At 46.8% G+C, this 16476-nt stretch overlaps 1 protein-coding gene across 7 annotated transcripts in view; it reads right to left on the bottom strand.

Moving 5' to 3' along the window:
• Positions 1-14721: 14721 nt before the first annotated feature.
• Positions 14722-16476, bottom strand: part of Meis2 (Meis homeobox 2) — a 204561-nt gene continuing 202806 nt past the window's right edge. For 4 of the 7 annotated variants that reach the window (XM_055598816.1, XM_055598819.1, XM_055598825.1 and 1 more), the window contains one exon: positions 14722-16188. In XM_055598816.1, coding sequence (XP_055454791.1) covers positions 15911-16188 — 278 coding nt within the window. In that variant the 3' untranslated portion in view covers positions 14722-15910. The remainder of the gene's footprint in view (positions 16189-16476) is intronic. The other 3 variants (XM_055598830.1, XM_055598831.1, XM_055598835.1) reach the window with 1 other exon arrangement.

The raw sequence follows: 16476 nt of genomic DNA, 5'->3' as shown, positions 1-16476 counted from the left end.
TGTAATCCTAGCACTCAGGAGGCTGAGGCAGGAGGATCACGGCCAGCTAGGAACTACACAGGGATCCCTGCCTCAGGAAGAAGAAAAGTCGATTGTAAACTATATATCTAAAGACTGCTTGCTTATCCATCCTTTGGCTCCATCTGGATCGTGACCATAAACAGGTCCAGCGTTATTTCTCAACAAGCCTTCAGATTTGTGCTTGGCAATTCAGAGACACGTTAGAGAGGTTGTCAGAATTTACTGACTTTTGGTGGGTCTTTGAGGCAACTGTCTTCGAGTTAACATGACAGCTGTGTTTCCCAATCTAATTGGAAAGAATTTGGTTTCCATAGGGACATTAAGGGAGGCTTATATATATATATCATGATTTTACAAAGATATCATGGAAGAGGGTGGGTATCGTCTGCTCCCACTGTTTTTGTTTTGTTTGTTTTGTTTTGTTTGAGAACAGAGCAGGAAAACTGAATTTAAAGTAAGTTAAGTTAGAAATAAAATTTTGATAACTGAGGTGGGTTGTCTGAGCTTGTCGGTAACCTGTGGCCTGACTCTCTACACTCTCCTTGAACATAAAGTTCTGAAGATTGAATGACTGCCTTCATGCTGCTGTGGTGGGCACAGCACCTCCAGAAGCAGAAGAAGCAGACTGCTTCACCTGCGCGACAATCAAAACCCTCCATAAACGCAGAGGCAGAAAGAGGCTTAGCTCTGAAGTGGCATGGTCATCCCCAACTTCTCTCAAGGGAACTTGAGGATGAAACCGTTTACTCTTTGTGTTGCGTTTGGGGAGTTCTTGTCACCTGAGATTCTTGTTTTTTTGAGGCAGGATCTTACTGTACAGTCTTGACTGGAACTTACGGTTATCCTCTTGCCTCAGCCTTCCTCTCTAGAGCGCTAGAATTATAGCTACCGTCACATCTTAGCCTCGTGTTGTGGCACAGCCTTTAATCCCGTCACTTTGGAAGCAGAAGCAGACAGATCTCTGTGAGTTAGAAGCCAGCCTTATCTACACAGCAAGTTCCAGGCTAGCCACAGCTACATAGAAAGCCCTATCTCAAAAAAAAAAAACAAAAAAACAAAAAACAAAAAACAAAAACAACAACAACAACAACAAAAACCCACTAATCTCGTTTTGGAAGGCAGTAGAAGGGTGTGCACTCAGTTCGGGCTGGCAGGCCAGTCCACTTCAGACAAGTGCAACCATGATATACATGTGATCATACATTTAATTCGCTGCAAAAGATGACAGAAGAGAAATGCTTTCCTCTCCAGATATTGACAAGAGGAAGTAAATGTGCTCCCTTTTGACATTAAGACAAAAGAGCATGAAAGAGAACCAAGCCTCCTCCTGGGGCCTCCTTATGTTCTCCAGACCAATCTAGTTCTTTGCTCCAGAGGTCAGATGGACTGAGAGGGCTCAGGGACATAGAAACCTGGAAGAGGGGAAGTCAGGAGTCCAAGATGCCTTGCAAAGAGGTCTTGGCTGGTGAGAGGGGAGATGAGTTCTTGAGAACATACATGTTTATTTGTGGGTAGAAAAGATCACTGCTAGGCTTGCTTTCACTTCTACCAGGCCCTTCTCTACTCTGCTTTTCTAAGAGTGAACTTAGAAAATTTGGGCAGAGCACAGGGAGTCTTAGGGAAGAACCAGAGCATAGGAGGGCACAGCAGCTCCACAAAAAGACCAACAGAGCCAACATATCTGGTCCCTGGAGTGCTGCAGAGACTCATGCACCAGCCAAGAACAATGAATGGAGAGGACCTACACCCCTTGCTCAGATGTAACCCATGAACAGCTCAGTCTCCATGTGGGTTCCCTAGTCAGGGGGGCAGGGGCTGTCTCTGACATGGACTCTGTTGACCACTTCCCACTGAGAAGACAGCCTTGCCAGGCCACAGAGGAAGACCCTAACCTGATAGTCTAGGGTCAGTTGTTAGTGGAAAAGAGCTTTACTTTTCTGGGGGGGGGATGATAGGGAGTAACAGCAAGGAAGGGTGGGGCAGGAGGGGGCTATGATTAGAATGTAAAGTGAATAATTTTTTTTAAATTAACCTAAAAATAAATAAGAAAACCCACTGTGGGGGCAGACTGTCTCTTTCCTCTGCTTTCCTACTGTGCACAATTAGAGCGAGAGTCTGGGGGCTTCCAGGGTTTCACTGATGCTCTTAATCATTCAGCTACCATGGCTGCAGGCCTGCCCTGTGGTTGGATAATCCATCTAGAGGTGAAAGCCACAGGGTGGCAGAGTGGGGCTGAAGGGCAGTTACTCCTTCCCTCGTGCCAAATTTGCCCTTGAAGTTACGGGGGAAGATTCTCTATCCTCAGTGCCATCCAAACACAAGGTTGTTGGAAAAGGATGGGCCCGGGCATTGCCAGGGACTTCTCTCCTCAGGATTTAGTTAAAGGGTAATGAAATCTGAACCCTAAAGGAGCTGGATGTGGTTCTTTTGGCTGGTGACTATCCAAGGCCACCTTCTCTTCAGTAAGATGACATTCGGCCCAGTGTCTGCATGCCCGGGAACTTAGGAAGAGCTTGGGGGATCGGGAATCGAGAGAGGAAACAGATTGTCCACACCTCCTGCAGAACTCTCACCCTCCAGGAGAGGTGTGTGCCAAAGGAGCGGGAGGTAAGAGGGCCTCCCTCCTTGCTGTATCCCAGCTTCCTATGGCTACATGACTGCTGTGCTCTCAGCTGCCGTGGCCTGAGTAAGCCGTGTAATAGAGGTGTTTTCTGATTCACTCTTCTGGTTGTAGAAGGCATGGGAATAGGGCAGGGTTGGGGCAAAGAAGCGGAGTTGGTGTGCTTGTGCCAGAAAAAAAATGGAGGGAAATAGAATGGAGGGGGGGTTGCAGATAGCACACACACACACACACACACACACACACACACACACACACAGCTGAGGAGTGGTAAGGAGTGGACTTGACTGCAGTCCAGTTAAACCAGGGTCCTCTCACACTGAGGGTAGGCGGTTGTGTTCTGGGGTTCTGGAATGGACACCTTGAGTTTAGGCTCTCTTAACCCTCCTTCCAAGAGCCTCCTTTGTCCCGCAGCTGGACTGGTGGTGAAGGGCTCCTGCCAAAAGTTTCAGGCTCCCTGGGCTGCTTCCCTCTGGGCACAGTGGCTTCCTTCCCTTGGTTTGGCTTGGTTTCTGTGCAAAGGAAAATTACGACTCCTGTTGGTTTTTATATCTTTAAATCACGATTTCCTGAGGTTTGTGTTTCAGGCCAAGTGAAGTAGATAGCTGAGGAGAACTTGGGTAATTCCAAATAAAAATTTCCTGGAATGATAATGTGCGTAAAAGCTTCTAAGGAGACTGACTTTTACATGACGACACGGATTGGGTTGGTTCCCTGTTGGGCTGGAAATACATATTAGCTGTGTGCCTGGTCACACTGACATTCTGAACCCCACAATGCAATTCCATTTCAGCTCCTGACAGTCAGCAGTGACTTCTGTGTGCAGTACGTTTCCATTTCCCAGAGAAATACTTGGACGGCCTGAATTACACCCGCCCCACCCTCCCCCCCAAAAAAATATGAGTAAAATAGAGCAGGAGAGGGAAGTAACATTCATCCTGGAAGAGGTGAGAAAGAAGAAGAGAGAGAAGGAGGAGACAGGAGAAGGAGGAGAGGGGAGGAGAGAGAGGAGGGGAAAGGCTGAGAGGAGAGAGGGAAGGTGGGATACCAAGCCTTGGACGCCACTCTCAAGCCCAAGTGTCTCTCCAAACATGTTCAGACCCTGCTTCAGAGGGTCTCTTGTGCTTCGTGCCCACGGTTCCCCAGGGGCTTAATTCACTCCTGCCCTCTCTGCAGAATGACTTTCGAACCTGGGAAAATAATTGCATTTGAGCAGATTACTTATAACCGATAGTTATCCGTCTTTTGCTGTTCGACAGAAGTCTATTAAACTCGGCACAACCATTACCAGCTGAGCTCTAGAGCGCGCCTTCATTAAGAAAATTAAAACTGTGTTTTCGAACCTTAGCCAAGCCTGATCAGTCTCAGGAGTTTATGGCAACCCCTGGGGTTTCCCTGGGCCCATTTTTGTTGTTGTTGTTGTATTTTAAACCAGAATCAATCTCTTTGCCTTTTGGACCCAGTAGATCTGGGCAGGAAAGATAGAATACGGTGGCAGTTGCTGGAAGCTTCAAGAACTCCATCATTCTTCTTCACTCCGCCTATCCTTATGGCCTCTGCCTCTCCTCTCGTGGAGGCTTAGCGGTTCAAGGCCAAGGCGGGGCACACCTCCGTAGGTAGCAGGTGGGAATGTGTTGGGATCAGCGGAGCTCCACTCCACCTCCCAGACCCTCTATTCCCCCGCGTGCAGAGCCGGGAACTTTCCAAGTCTGGCGTCTGAGGCTGGCTACAGACTCAAGCGCGCGTGTGTCCCGCGCGGGCGCGCGCTCCCACCAACACGGCAGCCCCTGCTCCCTGGCTGCGACTCCGGCGTGGCCCGCGAGCCTTTCGCCCACCCAAGCGCAGGCGGCCCGCCGGGACCAGCCAGACAGGCCGTGGCGTGTGCCTCCGACCCTCGGGTCTTGTACCTTTGCCAGGTTCCTGGGCCTTAGGGGATTTCTTCGTTTGCACACACCCTGATGAGTGCCACTTGGGGTCTGGGTGCCACTTCGCTCCAGCTTAGGGTGGAGGGAACAGGTGGGAAGAGCGGGCTGCCAGGAGGTCCCACCCTCTCCCCTCTCCCCGGAAACCCTCGGTTTCCCCCCCCCCCCCCGAGTCTCTGGTGGAGAGGGGGCTCCAGCGCAAGCTCTCACCCCAGGAGAGCGGGTTGCCGCATTGCAACCTCTCACCCAGCAGAGTTGAAAGAATAATTTTTTAGCACTGTTTATTTTATCTTTTTGTTGTTGTTGTTGTTGTCGTTACTACCTGCCTCATTTTGTTCAGCATTTGGCTTTTTTTTTTTTAATTAAAAAAATGTTAATTAGTCAGGATCCCTCTGAAAGGCTCCCCCAGCTCAAGTCTCTAAGGAAAACATAGGGCTTTTGCGTATATGGTGAGATTCTTTCTTGGGACTCTGGGTCAAAGAGAGGCTGCATCTTTGTGGAGAACTCAGCGGTGGGGTTGCTCAGTCCTCTTTTTCTGTTAACTGTGGGTTTCTGTTCATGAAATAGCAGCACCCCTCCACCATGGCATCAACCCTGAGGTGCAGGCTTGGGAATAGACAGTTACTTAAAAGCGCACAATATGGGTCTCTAATTCTCTTTCCCACTTAATCTATTTCTACAAAATGCCTGCAAACTCAAGTGACAGGAGTCGGCTGATAACCGTGGACAAGGGAACGTCTTTTATATCTGCTTAACTTTTAACTGAAAAATCGCTGGACACTTAAAAAAAATTAAATCCTTTTAAGGAAGAGGGAAAACTAAACACCTGACATTGTTGTTTTCTTTTTATCCCACGAGGGCATCGTTTCTTTTCTTTTCTTTTGTTGCTCAAGTTAGCAAACCAGAAGGGAAGGGCAGGCTTACCAGCTACAAATCCAGGGTGTTTAGAAAGGGCTCCTTGGCTGATTTTTTTTTTTCTTTCTTTGCCTTTAAAGCAAAACAAAAACAAAGATTTTTTTTTTTTTTAAAGACAGAGCACCATTCCTCCCGGGAGAGTTAATTTTGTTGCCACAATATAGGCATGGGACCGTTAACAGCTTTCTGAGAAGATAAGTCTTAGTGATCTCATTCTTTCCATCATAGTTGTCCAGTGGTTTAAGATTAATGGTGGGGTGTTTTCTGCCTTTTCTGGAGGACCTTTGTATCAGTACATTGAGCACACTGACCAGACTGTCAATGTCTCCCGGCTTTATGAAGCTGGGTGTGGGTGAGCACAGGAGGATTTCTACATCTCCTCCACCCGTGAGAGTGTCCTGCTGAACGCTGCTTGTTCTGCGTTCTGAGCTGCAAGCGAGGTCCACCTCCTTCCTCGTGTTTGTTTTATTGTGTTCATACAGTTACACAGACAGCTATGCGTTCCATATGCGCTCGTACACCTATGTACACATACATCGAGGACGGCCCGTGTGTTCTAGTTGCACTCGCTGAGCTTAAAGGGGAGCTTTCGGGAAGTCAACCGCAGTGGCAGGCTTCCCCAGAGCGGAGTGCACTTTTAAAGTGATGCGAGGAACTTCAGAACGGATCCCCTCTCATCACAACAGCTTGCTTGGTAATAAATATTGAAATTGATCCCGGTTATCACAATAGCCCCCAACAATATTTCAAGCTCAGCTGCTCTGTGGCACCCCTAGTCTCTCCAGAAGATCTAGGCTGTCTCCTACCACTGCCTTGTCCTCGAAGCGCCCCTTTCTGTGGGGCCCAGGGTGGCTGACCCAGCCCCCCAGGATTCACCGATGGGGGTGAGGGGGCTGAGTTGTGAAGGTGGACCTCGCAGAGGAGTCAGGCTGGAGAAGGCATTGCGCAACCCAAGAGCTAGGCGCACCGAGGAGGAAAGAAAGGAGACGCACCTTTGGCTGCTGTTCTCCCCTGCCCGCCGTCCGTTCCCCCAGAGCCCCGTTCCTCAAAACTGTTCTCAAGAAAACCCCGCAGTTTGCTTCTTAAAACAAACAAACAAACAAACAAAACAAAACAAAACCAAAAACTCCCCGAGAAGCTAAAGTCGTTCCCCGCGGTAGATGGCCACGCTTGGTGTGGGGGGTGTAACCACGGTGGTTGGAGACCCTGCTGCCCCTGAGCAGCTTTGCCAGAGCCTCCTCCCAGAAGTCGACGCGGCGGTGGAGGTGGGTTCGCGTTACCTGGGTGCCTCTGCCTTCCACACAGCGCAGAAATCCCAGGCGAGGGTCGTGGTGGGGGACCCTGGAAACACGCCGCTGCGCGCCCGTCCCCAACCCTCTGACACCGCGCAGCGCACCTTGCGCTGGGCAGGAGGCGTCACTGCGAGACGCAGTCCGTGCTCCCGTGCTGGAGTGCGCTCCTCCGGCCACCCTGTCCGCGTCCAGCAAAAGCGAGAAAGCAGGGCCAGGGAAGAAAACACGCGTGGGGGGGAATACCTGCTTGTGTATAATGCTGTGACAACTAGGAAAGACAGACAGACGCACAAGCGATTCCTGCAGACAAACCTGTGAAAAAATTTTCCAGGAATCTGATTTTCCGAGTATAAGAAATATTCCTCGGCATTCCTCGTTGCCCCTCATCAGGTTATTTATTTTTAGCGCCTTCTGTGTTGTCCATTAAAACATATCTTTGGAAGTTAAGCCTGCAAGGGGGGTGGAGGGAAAGCACGCCAAAGCAAAGGCCCGCAGCATAAAGAGATTTAGAAAACGCACCCTTTTGCTAAGGCGCTTTGGCCATTTATTTCCCGAAGCCAAGCCAGTGTGTGGGTACCTTCCTGTTTATTTTTATTATTATTATCGTTATCACTTATTCATTTAAATGTTCAGCCTTGACAAGCCATCCCCTCGCTGTAGCCGGACGAGAGTGGGAACGGTGGGAAGAGTAGGTGGTGGGAGGGGGGGGGCGCAAAAGAAAACAACAACAACAAAAATAAAAACTCCCGTGGCTCCGCAGGGGGCTGGCCCGCCGCGCTCTGCCCTGCTAGCCAGCAGGGGGCGCTCTGACGTTATCTGTGGACCAGCCCGCCGAGCCGCTCAGAGCCGGCGGCGCAGGCTCGGCGGTTTCACGCAGCTGCAGGAGGAAGGGGAGGAGGACCGTGGCTCCTAAACCCCCAACAGCGATTCCACTAGGCTTATTTACCTTCGGCTCCCAAGGTGTCTGCGTTTCACTGCAACTAGCTTAGGTGCTCCCGCACCGACCTCTTTCCGTCTGTGTCTTTACAGCGCGCATATAATCACCCGTCTTGAAATATACATTAATGCAACTTATTAGACGCGACGATGAATAGTCAACATTTTTTTCGCCTGTTAGTTCCGCTGATCCAAGCAGGATTTATTTGCAGATCTCACATCCCGGAGTCATAATGCGGGTCCCCCCCCCCCCTTAAATAAAATTGGTCAAATGTTGACAACCTGTAAGCCAACCTACCACTCAAGATTGGTGATGGGAAACTAATGAGAAAATATCAGATCGCCCGGCCCGAGGGCTGCCAATTAAATCTTCGCTGATTGAAAAATAAAAGCGGACTTGGGGTGTGAGCCCAGCTCAACTTGAACTATTAATTTAACGTGTTGCCGGCCCGTTCCTTCCCCCACTACATCAGCGCCTCCCCCTCTCTCATCCCTCAACCTAAAAGCCAAATGTTATTTCTCGAAATATTTCAAGAGGTCCAAATCAGAATGATCATTTCTTACACGATAAATATTAGCCCTTTAAGCAATATGATTTAACTAATTAGAAAATTTACATCATTAAGTCTCAGGGAGAGAGAGAGAGAGAAAAAAGAGAGAGAGAAACAGATCTGCCAATCATTTTAAAGGAGACAGGCCCCATTGAAGTGTGAAGAAATCGGCTCTAATTCAAAAAGGCAATCGGGCAGAAAAAGCCCTCAACATTACCCTGCTAGTTATTAATCAGAAAGGGACCTCTCTTCTCCCTGCCCCTCCTCCCCCCTGTGCACCGAGTTTAAGTTCGGTTTTTTGCCAGTGGCCCATGTCATATTTATATTGAGGTTTTGTCTGCTAAAGGATTAAAATTTGAAAATGTTTCAATATGAGGGAAACAGAATCCTCCAAAGGGGGGGGGGGAAATATTCACAGACCGGTAAACTTGTTGTAATGCACAATTCTCACAACCCACTTTATTTTTATTCTTTCTTTCCCATTAAGTTCCTATTTTGAAACCTGCTTGGTGAGAACTAGATAAAGTCTTTGTGTTCTGCACCCCTCCCCCCCCCCCTCCTGGTACCTCCTCCTTCCCCCAGAGCAGAAACAAAGTACAAATACATTAACAAAGCCGGGACTCCCTTGATAAAAAGGCCACTGGTCTACGCTTTCACGTCAGGAATCTACAGAAATGGGGGACCTGTCCCGTGGGCCTGCTGCCCTGAGTGTTTACCCCCTCTATGTACAGGAGTCCATATGAGGTGTGGTTAGAGAAGACAATAAAAAGAAGGCAGGTAGCTGAGAATAATTTTAAAGTGTACTACTGTGTGTGTGTGTGTGGCTTTTTGTACACCCCACTCCTTTTCTATTCAGCTTAAAACAGCAGCTTCATTACATCTAGGTGCGGCTTCCCACCTTACTCTTACACTTACTCTTACTTGAGCCCACTGTTCACCACACACATAGAGCCCTTTCCCCGTCTTCTCATTCCCAGCAAATTATCCGAGAATGAGTTGCAAAGGGAAGTTTCCGAGTAGATCCTCCTCTGAGCTGTTCAGGCCCTTCTCGGCACCTCTTAGTACTCACTCATAAACAGACTGGGTTTAAAAAAAATTTTTTTTAGTAGTAATCTTTGGGCATCCGATTTCCTTCTGTGATCTCTTTTTAAATTGTAAAGAAGTCAGAAAGACTCACTTTCTGCCACACCCTGTTCTCTAATTACAACCCATCACAGCTCAATTTTCCCTCCTCTTTGCTTTTTTAAAAAAGTTTCTCCACTTTTGCTCTCTCTGGGCCTCGGGGAATCTCATCCTTGGGCTTCTCTGGGCCTTCGGAGACTCAGCAAACACAGTTCAATGCCATCCTCCCTAGACTTCGACTTTGCAGGAGAGAGCAATAGCAGACCTGGGTTACCAACAAAACCCACTCTGTCACTCTGCTCTCTCGGAGAACTTTTACAAGGTAGGGGGCATGGATGGAGAGAAGATCTGTAAACACTTTGTGGCTCCTGAGAGTGGGGGGCGAGTTGGGACACAGGGCCTGGGGCCCAAGTAAAATATGGCAGAATTCGTGAAAAGGTCTTTCTGGGGTACACTTTAGGGAAAAGAGGTATAGGTTGGGGAGAGTCTAGAGTCTTTCTGAAATGCACCTCTTTTTCTGGAGGTCCCAGAGCAGATGGAGACTATCTAATGCTTGCCTCTGAGAAAAATTAAATGTCTGCTTCTGTCACTTGCTGGAGGTGGGACACGCAGAGGTGAAAGTACACCAGACAATGGCCTCTGGCCATGGAGGGCTCCCTTCCCAGTGCCGGCTCCCCTGCGGAATTCTCCTTACCTTTGTAGCTGTTATTACATCTGAAACCAGTGGAAGGTTCCTGGCTACATCTCTAGAGAAGGAGGAGGAGAAAAAGAAAAAGAAAAAGAACCTGGAGAATCAACGTCTCTTGAATCTACTCCGAGGTTAAGAAACATTACAATAAAATTTACAGCGCCTTTAACAACTCTCAAGTAAGGCATTAAAATTCTCTTTAATTGAGAAAATATTGATTTTCAAGTGTAGAAAAAGCGAAATCGTAATTTAGCTGCAAACTTGCAGGCGAGAACATAGCGAGTTGTGCCACCATATAATGGATCCCCTCTTGATTCCCCACACAACATCACATATTTAATTGCTCTACTTTGTGAACTAATAAAGACAAAAAGATAACCCGATCAAGGCAAATGCTTTATTTTAAAAAACAATCTAGAGAAAGGATCTAGAATAATTACTTTTTCTATTTATGTATGAAAAGGATTGCCTATCATTTTTTTGAAGTAGAGGGAAAAGGTCCAATGGGGAGAAAAAATAAAAAATAAGAGGAACGGAAAACCACAGACCAGTCTAAAAGCCACTCACAGTAGCAAATCCGTTGATATTCTTTACCAAAGGAGGAACGAAGCATTTAGAGCAAATGCATTCACAGGCAAAACTGCATCCTCCTTGAACGAACAGACCTGGGTCTATTTTGTTACTTTATTCCCGGGTCCTGGGGCGGGGGTTGGGGGGGGATACAGAATCCATTGGTAGATAGGAAGAAAATCAGACTTTCTGTTATTTCTGTATCGGTTTTTTGGTATTATGGAGGAGTGAAGAAGTTTTTGTTGGTGGTTTTTCATTGATCAGTCACTCTGAGCTAATGTAATTATCCTCATCAATAGGACGCTGCAGAGAGAATCATTATGTGGGTGACATTGATAAATGACCGCCCAGGAACGGCCCTCTCTCGGGCAACCCCCACATCTGACCCTCCCACACACACAATGTAGTCATAGAAACACCTACAAGGACCTAGAGCGCCGCCCCGCCAGAGGCCCGAGAAGGATGAAAAAGCCTGGGGCGGGCGAGGCGGGGGCAGGAAGGGGGTGGGGGGAGAGGTTGTCCAGATCCCAAACAGTTGCAAGACAAAACCAGCCGGCCACATGCGGACCAGGGCTGAGTGGCTGGATGGGGACCGTCCCCGCGCCCCTTACCCGCACCCCACCCCAGCCGCCCCAGCCCTGTCGCCCAGACAAAGTGCAAACCTGCCCCGCAGACGGCTCCATTCCTCCACACCTCTCTCCACGTGCGAACTCCGTCCCTCCAGGCCACCAAGGGATGCTAACCCAGGCGCACCCACCGCCGGGAGGATTCGGGCAAAGGAGTTGAAGGGTCAGGTCACCGAACTCGCGGGCATCGGGTTTCTCACGCGCAGCACCCCCCAACACGACCCCCACCCCAACCCCAAAAAACCCACCCCAAACACAACAAACAAACCGAGATACCACAAAGGCAGCGACCGGGCGACCGACACCTCCCCCCCCGTAGCGCTCCCGTGTTATTTCCTGAGTGACCCCTTCTTTTTCTCTTCACCTCCTAACCCAGGGGCTCTGATGATGAGATAATGGATTTTGTGATGGTTCCTGTGGGGTGCAAAAAAAAAAAAAAAAAAAAAAGCCCCACCGAACCCCACGTTTTTATCTTTCCACTGTTTTATTTAAGTATTGAGAGCAGTAATTGATTCATAATGATCCATAAATCGGAGTCTGAAAGCGGGGAGGGGGATGGTGGGGCGAGGAGAAGGGGGGCGATGCTGTTTATTTATTTTATTTCTAAAGCCTCGGCTAAAGTAGCTTTGACACTGTTGGGGCTGGAGGGGAGGGGCCGCTGGGCTCTGCCGGATCATCCATCATTCCTGTCACCCAGAGTCTGCCCGGAGGAGCAGTAGAAGCAATCTCCCTTCTGTCTCTACAGCGAAACTATTAATATTAAAACCTCCCTTCAAACGCTGCCCCCGACGGTCCCCATTCTCATCACGATTTGACCGCCGGAGTCCAGCGCTGCACCTTCCTCCGGCCCCACTGGGACTCGGGGGGTGGGGGGTGGGGGTGGCTCCCCAGGCTCGCGACGCCTTTAGTTGATCACTGCAAAAGTAACTGTTCCTTGTCCCCCCACCGCCCCCCATCCGTCTGCAGCAGGTTCCTCCGGGTGACGACGCACACCCTCGCGACGGGGAGGCCTTTCTGCGCGCTTGACGACGACCGCGGGCGGGATCCTCCTCGCTCTTGGCTTCCTCCTCCTCCTCTCCTCTGCCCCTGGACCACAAGGGGGTCGCCTTGCCAGGGCCACTCCGGCCGTTTAGACAGCTCGACGGAGGACCCTCTGACAGAGTGGCAACTTTGTAGCGGAGGTGCAGGCTCCTTATCAAATTGCTGGCCTGCAAGACTAATGGAGAATTTGTGGAGGATCCCTTTGAAGGAAGGGCCCTCCTTTTGACAGCTGCTAGAGATATTAGCCACATTTCCCCTTCCCGGGTCTGCTCCGGGTTAACAGGCCCCGGGCGGGGAGTGGGAGGGCCAGCCGGCGAGGAGGACCTTGATGGACTGGACAGACCCATCCAGGGAGCTGGAGTGGGGGTTCAGGGTGCTGACCCGGGTATGGGCGGAAGAGGGGAAGCGTGGAAGGCACAGCCTCCTCTGGACTTTTCTTTTCCTTTAAAATGGGGCTTCTTGCTCATTTCCCAACCCTTAACAGATGGCGACTGTAGCTCTCTCTCGGAATTTCTTGAAGAAAGGGAAACCTTTGGAGTTTATTTCTGCTTTTGCTTTTCCATATAAATAAAAAAGTGTTTTTATATTACTCTTGTTTTGGAGAACATAAGCAATTTTATTCAGACTACAGTATTTCCTTTAACACTATATGGTTGTCAAAACACCATTCCCAGTTTCTTTGCGTTTGACAGCTGAGTCTTTCTTAAATATACCCAAATCGGAACTCTTTATACTAAATAGTAAACCCGAGATAGGAGCAAGCGCCTTCTGAGGTGGTATAAAAAGCACTATAAAAACTGGATAAAATCATCATCGCTCTTGTCATAGAATGCAGTGGGGGTGGGGCAAGAAAAATGCATCGGTATTACCACAATTATCTCTCATCTCCAAATATTTAAGGTTAAGATTAGCATGACAGCATACAGATTAGCCAAGATACTAAGCTTAAGATGAGTTTGTGAATTCAAGCTCAGGCTCAGCAGCTCTGGGCTCTACCCTTCGTGGAATAATGTAATAACCCCATAAAACACTTTTTATAAACATGAGCTTATGACCAAGGAAACCATGCAGCATTTACCTTATGGAAAGCAATGGAAGAAAAACTGCCAATATGTATTTTTTTTCCCTTTCAACTGATGTGAGAGTTAGTTTTTAAATGAGGAACTTGTCAGAGTTTATATCAGAGCATTTAAAGTAAACATATGCAAATATTTAAATTTTACAGAAAGATTCCATGTAAAATGGAACAGGAAAAAAACGAGAGGGAAGCTGTGTGTGTTTTACAAGATCAGTGTGTTTGTGTCAAGAGCTGCTATTTCTAGGTTTAAAGAGCAGTGCACTAATTAAAGTGATAAATTCACTTATAAAAATTTTACTTAACAATATAAAAGAAAACAATAGCAATTTATAGCCTTGCTCATTCATCTGCAGAACTTCCATTAAGGCTGTCTAAAGAGAAAGCATGGAAGGGCTTGCCCAAGACACCACTGTGGGTTGTTTCCAAGTGTAAGTTTGTTTCATTAGTGAACCCTTCCCCTATCAAGTTGGACCATCCATCCACTTCCTGTTTATTGTCCCTTTTAAATGGAGGAGTCAACACCCAGGAGTTAGGAAAGTCTAAACAGTGTGTTTATTTGTGTTTATAGGGGCAGATACCTTAAGCTTCTACGTTTAACACACTTGAGCAGACTCCATACCATATCAACAAGCCTGTGACTCTAGATTTCCAAGTGCAAAATCCTGAAAATGCTGTCATATTGTCTGTTCCTTTATTTAAGAAAAAAAAAAAAAAAAACTTGATCCACCAAATTGTCATACTCGCATTGCTGCACATGGAGAAAGCATCTACAGTAAAAAGATCCTTTGTATTAAATATTAATGCTTAAGCACTCTTTTAAGCTTAGGATTTTCAATTCCATAGAAGGTGTTTACTTATCTATAAACATCTATATATAAACCTTAATTTACATACTCGAAAGTATTTGAGCAAGATGAAAGAAATACAGATAAATCATGTTTGAGCACACATTTTTTTATGATATGAAATTAACTTGGAATAAACCCTTTATTCTAGTGGTGGGTGCATAGGCAAAAGCTTTAATCTGAAATTACTTTTTAAAACATCATGCAGCTATGATAAGACAGACTGGGCATTTTAAAGGTGACTTTTCAAGCTGGTTATAATGCACACAATTTCATACCTTTGGAAGTTTTCTGCTGATGAAACCTAAGAGTCCAAACACATAAGGAAAAGCTACAGATGAGGACTTTTAAAATTGTTGGTAAGTTACATCTTAGATATGCTCAAAGTCCTTAAAGTGGGGGATGGGAAACCATCACCTACTTTCACCAGTGCACAGTGCACTGGCATCCTATGACCTTCAAACCATTAAGAAACACCAAAGCCTAACAAAAAATCAAAAATGAAATATTTATTACCGCATTTTGTGACTTAACACCTTTTTTTTTAACATAACGTCACAGTCCTCATACAAGTATTTTAATGTAAATTTGACAAAGCTTAAAGGTAACAGCATTTTCTTCTAGTGAGGAACACGTGCTGAGAAAAGAGGATCCCATGGACATACAATACCAATTCCACAGCAGATCTGATACTAGCAAAAACATTCTTTTTTTTTTTTTTTTCAATTGAGGTAAACACATAGAATATCTAACATGAAACAATTAAAAGACCGAACTCTGTACGAAGTTTGTTACAGTACTCTCTTGCTCCTTTTTATCCCCCAAGCTTCGAGTTCCTGATAGAATCCTACTTACGGTGCAATGACCATGAATGACTTTGTGTGTGTGTGTGTGTGTGTGTGTGTGTGTGTGTGTGTGTGTTGAGGAAAGCTGCCCAACTTAAGATTGTTTTGTCCACAGAGCCAAGGCTTGGAACTTGAAGAAGCCTTCACTCTATCTCTAAATCTTCATTGGCAAGCTCTTTGAAGAACAGTTCCCCAAAATCATAATAAGAATTGGCTTATGAAGCACAAACTATAAAGATCTGTTTGAAACTAAAGGACACGCTGATGGGGGAACAAAGGCTGGGTGTGAAAACACATTCTAGCCGCTGGAGTTAGTGATGAGGATCAGCCAAGTGTCCATCCTGCTCCCCAGCGTGGTTCTGTGGTTCTTTCCTCATTGGCCCAACAGGTTTAAAATATACCACAGTCTCTCCTGGATAGTGAATTCACTGATGAACCAAGACAGTCATTCTTTTGGGAACAACACACATAGTGTGGAAAACAAGGATATATATATTTTTTTCTCTTCTAAAACTATTTGAGGCAATGTAACGGAGCGATCAACAGAAATGTACAAGTTTAACTTAGTCCCTATGTTTATGCTACAGTAGTTGTAACTCTCGGAGTCTTTCTCCAGAGGATCTTTGCATGGACACAATTGTCTCAATGAGCCCATCATTTCACATTTGTGTTCTTGTCCCATTGGTCCTCTGTTGCTTGATGAAAAAAAAAAATGACAAAAGTAAAAAATAATCACAGCTGTCTGGAGTTTCATATTAAGTGTCACATCTGGTCAAAGTTCAGAGAGTCTTAAAAGAGTTTTTTGCGTGTGTTTCCTTTTTCCTTGAGTTCCCTTATACTATTGGGCATGGATGTCCATCACCTGTCCGCCAACATTGGGATCTACCGAATTTAACATTGTGGGGCTCTGTGCCGACATAGTCATGCCAGGGTGGGTAGGAGGTCCTCCGTGCATCAGCATGGCTGGGTGGCTTGGCAAGTACGAATGCATTGGGGGTCCATGTCTTAACTGAGTAGGGTGTGGGGTCACCTGGGGAGGAGCGTAACTCGGCTGTGCCATACTCATTCCCATCGGTCCACCCTGAGAAGCATAGTCCCCTGGCATGCTCTGCAAACCTGAAAACAGAGAGGGGGGAGAAAAAAAAAAGAAAAAGAAAGGAAAAAAGCGGGTCAGATTCCTAAACATTTTTATACTTTACCGATCAAAGATGAAAAACAAAATTAAAAAAAAAGAAAGAAAGGAAGGAAGGAAGAAACAACAGACACTGTAAATCTTATATCTAAATTTAGCTGCAGATTCTTGCCAATGTTTGCAGACATTCAAATTGTAGTTTGCATTTAATTTCATCTCACAGCAGTATAATGCAACACAACAGAACTAAATATTTAATGCAACTAAATGTC

The sequence above is a fragment of the Psammomys obesus genome, unplaced genomic scaffold, assembly GCF_907164565.1.
Source record: "Psammomys obesus unplaced genomic scaffold, mPsaObe1.curated_primary_1811, whole genome shotgun sequence".
In the NCBI taxonomy this organism is placed as follows: Eukaryota; Metazoa; Chordata; class Mammalia; order Rodentia; family Muridae; genus Psammomys; species Psammomys obesus.
The sequence above is the reverse complement of the archived record's forward strand: the minus strand, read 5'-3'. Positions and strand labels throughout refer to the sequence as shown.